The following is a 2,525-nucleotide window of genomic DNA, read 5'->3' as shown; positions in this document are numbered from 1 at the left end:
TGAAGTTAATAACACTCATTTTGGACAAATCAAAGTTAGTATATATTAGCTTTAATTATTATAGCAATTATTATTTGGCATATTATTTTTTATTAGGTCAGGCTATAAGCCCTGTCTTCCTAGTCCATTTGCTTTTGCTAGTTTATTTTATTATTTTTTTTAATTTTTTTTTTTTTAACATTTTTATTTATTTTTGAGACAGGGAGAGACAGAGCATGAACAGGGGAGGGGCAGAGAGAGAGGGAGACACAGAATCTGAAACAGGCTCCAGGCTCTGAGTGGTCAGCACAGAGCCCGACGCGGGGCTCGAACTCACGGACCGCGAGATCATGACCTGAGCCAAAGCGGGAAACTTAACCAACTGAGCCACCGAGGTACCCCCTGCTTTTGCTAGTTTAAATGAATATTTAAAGCAGTCTTGAACTAAAATATGTACGCGCGGCTCCTCTCACAGTGACTGGTATATACCACGTTCTCAATAAATTGAAGGTGTAGTTCTTTATTATTTGTAAATAAAGAAGGTTGACCTTTCCTTTAAAAAGCAAGTGACATTCCAAAATGGGAAGGGCTGAGTCTCTTCTCGGTGCCAGGCAGTACCAGACGTGGCAACCGTGCAAGGCCAGAGGGAAGCTCACGTAGCACCTCTCTTTAAATTTGACCACACCGAGCGCTTCATTCCCTGCGCCGCCCTCACTTCTTCCCAGTCCAGTCGGATGTCTGGAACGTCATCTTCCGGCTCCGGATCCTTTCTCAAGGCCCCCGTGGGGGAGGCCACCACGATGGGTAGAGGGCCACATTCTTCCCGGAATTCCACAACATGGAGACTCTTCTTATCAGCCAGTTGTTGGTGGGTTTCCTGGGCAAGACCAAATTGAGAACGCCAGGTTAGGTCTATGAGATACATCTGTAACTTAAAGATCGGGAACTTCCCACGTACCACTTGGGGGACTTACCATTTCAAAGTCGATTCCGGGCAATGTGTTTTGTGGCTACACCACAGTGATTTGGGGTGCATGGCATCATCTCCCCACTCCCAACTGGACTGGAGGAAGGGCGTTGGCCTCTGGTCTCTTGCCTTCCAAACCCTCCCAATTATGTGTCACGCTGTGCCCAAAACTGAACTTGAATCTCATCAAGCCCCTAGCTCTAGCTAACGTTTTACAGGACATGCAGGGTGAGACCTGCACTGAGGACCATAGGTATGTAGTCAGCACCAGACTGGGAAGCTACAAGACAAACAACCCAGTTTCCTAAAAAATATAATATAATATAATATAATATAATATAATATAATATAATATAATATAATAAAATATAATATAATATAAATAAAAATAAATACACACACACACACGAGGAAAAAAAGAAGAAGGAAACCTATAGATTAGAAGTGATTTAAAAGACATGGCAAGAACTTACAATCTACAGACCTTTTCTGGAAAACAAATTATGTAACAAACTTCTTTTTAATATAACAAATGGATACATTTCTATGAACACTACCTAGGTAACTCGAGATACTGTGGTACTGTTACTTTTTAGGTATAATAGTACCAACGGGTACTTTTTAATCCTTATCTTTTAGAGATACATACTGAAATATTTACAAATGACATAAAGTGATGTCTGAGGCCTGGTTCAAAATGACTGGGCTGCATGGGGGTGGTACTGAGACACAAAGATTGGCCATGAGCTGTTCACTGCTGACATTGGGTAAGAGGGCCAAGGGGACTCATCATGGACAGTAGCCACAGAAGTCTGGAAAAAGGAAATACAGTTAGTTTATTGGTAGTACATTAAAATACCTGATATGCCAATCTCCTGTTTCCAGACTTTATGGCCACCTTGTACTATTCTCTCTAATCCTACAGAAGTTTGAAATTAGAAAAAAGATGAGCTGCTTCATAAAAACAAAAGAATTTAAATTGGCAGATCTTATAATCAATGGCATGTTGCTTAAATTGGTGACATTCTTTTTCTTTTTGAATAGCACATTAAATAATGCAACATTTTACAGTTGACAGCATCTTAGAAGAGATGATACCTGGTAATCATATCAGAAAATCCAAAGTACTAACTTAAAACAAAAATATTATATAAAAGAACAAGTCTACTTGATCATAAATATGACCTATCTAAAACCAATACTGTAGCTACATCAAAAAATTAAACGTCTAACAGTTTGAATTTGAAAGTGCTTTTTATTTTTTAATTTTTTTTAATGTTTATTCATTTTTGAGAGAGAGAGAGAGAGAGAGAGAGAGAGACAGAACTCGAGCAGGAGAGGGGCAGAGAGAGAAGCAGACAGAGGATCTGAAGCAGGCTCCAGGCTCTGAGCTGTCAGCACAGAGCTGGAGGTGGGGCTCAAACACACAAAACGCAAGATCATGACCTGAGCTGAAGTCAGATACTTAACCGACTGAGCCACCCAGACCCTCCTAGAAGTGTTTTTGAAGCATATTTTAGACAGTAACAACACACACACACACACACACACACACACACACACACACACACACACCTGT

The 2,525-nt window shown here is 40.3% G+C and overlaps 1 protein-coding gene across 1 annotated transcript in view; it reads right to left on the bottom strand.

The window, feature by feature from the left end:
• Nucleotides 1-479: 479 nt before the first annotated feature.
• The window catches only part of MRPS5 (mitochondrial ribosomal protein S5), a 29,822-nt gene continuing 27,776 nt past the window's right edge, over nt 480-2,525 (bottom strand). The window contains exon 12 of the mRNA XM_040496694.1: nt 480-856. Within this exon, the coding sequence (XP_040352628.1) occupies nt 632-856 (225 nt within the window). The 3' untranslated portion in view covers nt 480-631. The remainder of the gene's footprint in view (nt 857-2,525) is intronic.

Source organism: Herpailurus yagouaroundi, unplaced genomic scaffold (genome assembly GCF_014898765.1).
Source record: "Herpailurus yagouaroundi ecotype Mexico unplaced genomic scaffold, PumYag 188, whole genome shotgun sequence".
In the NCBI taxonomy this organism is placed as follows: Eukaryota; Metazoa; Chordata; class Mammalia; order Carnivora; family Felidae; genus Herpailurus; species Herpailurus yagouaroundi.
The sequence above is the reverse complement of the archived record's forward strand: the minus strand, read 5'-3'. Positions and strand labels throughout refer to the sequence as shown.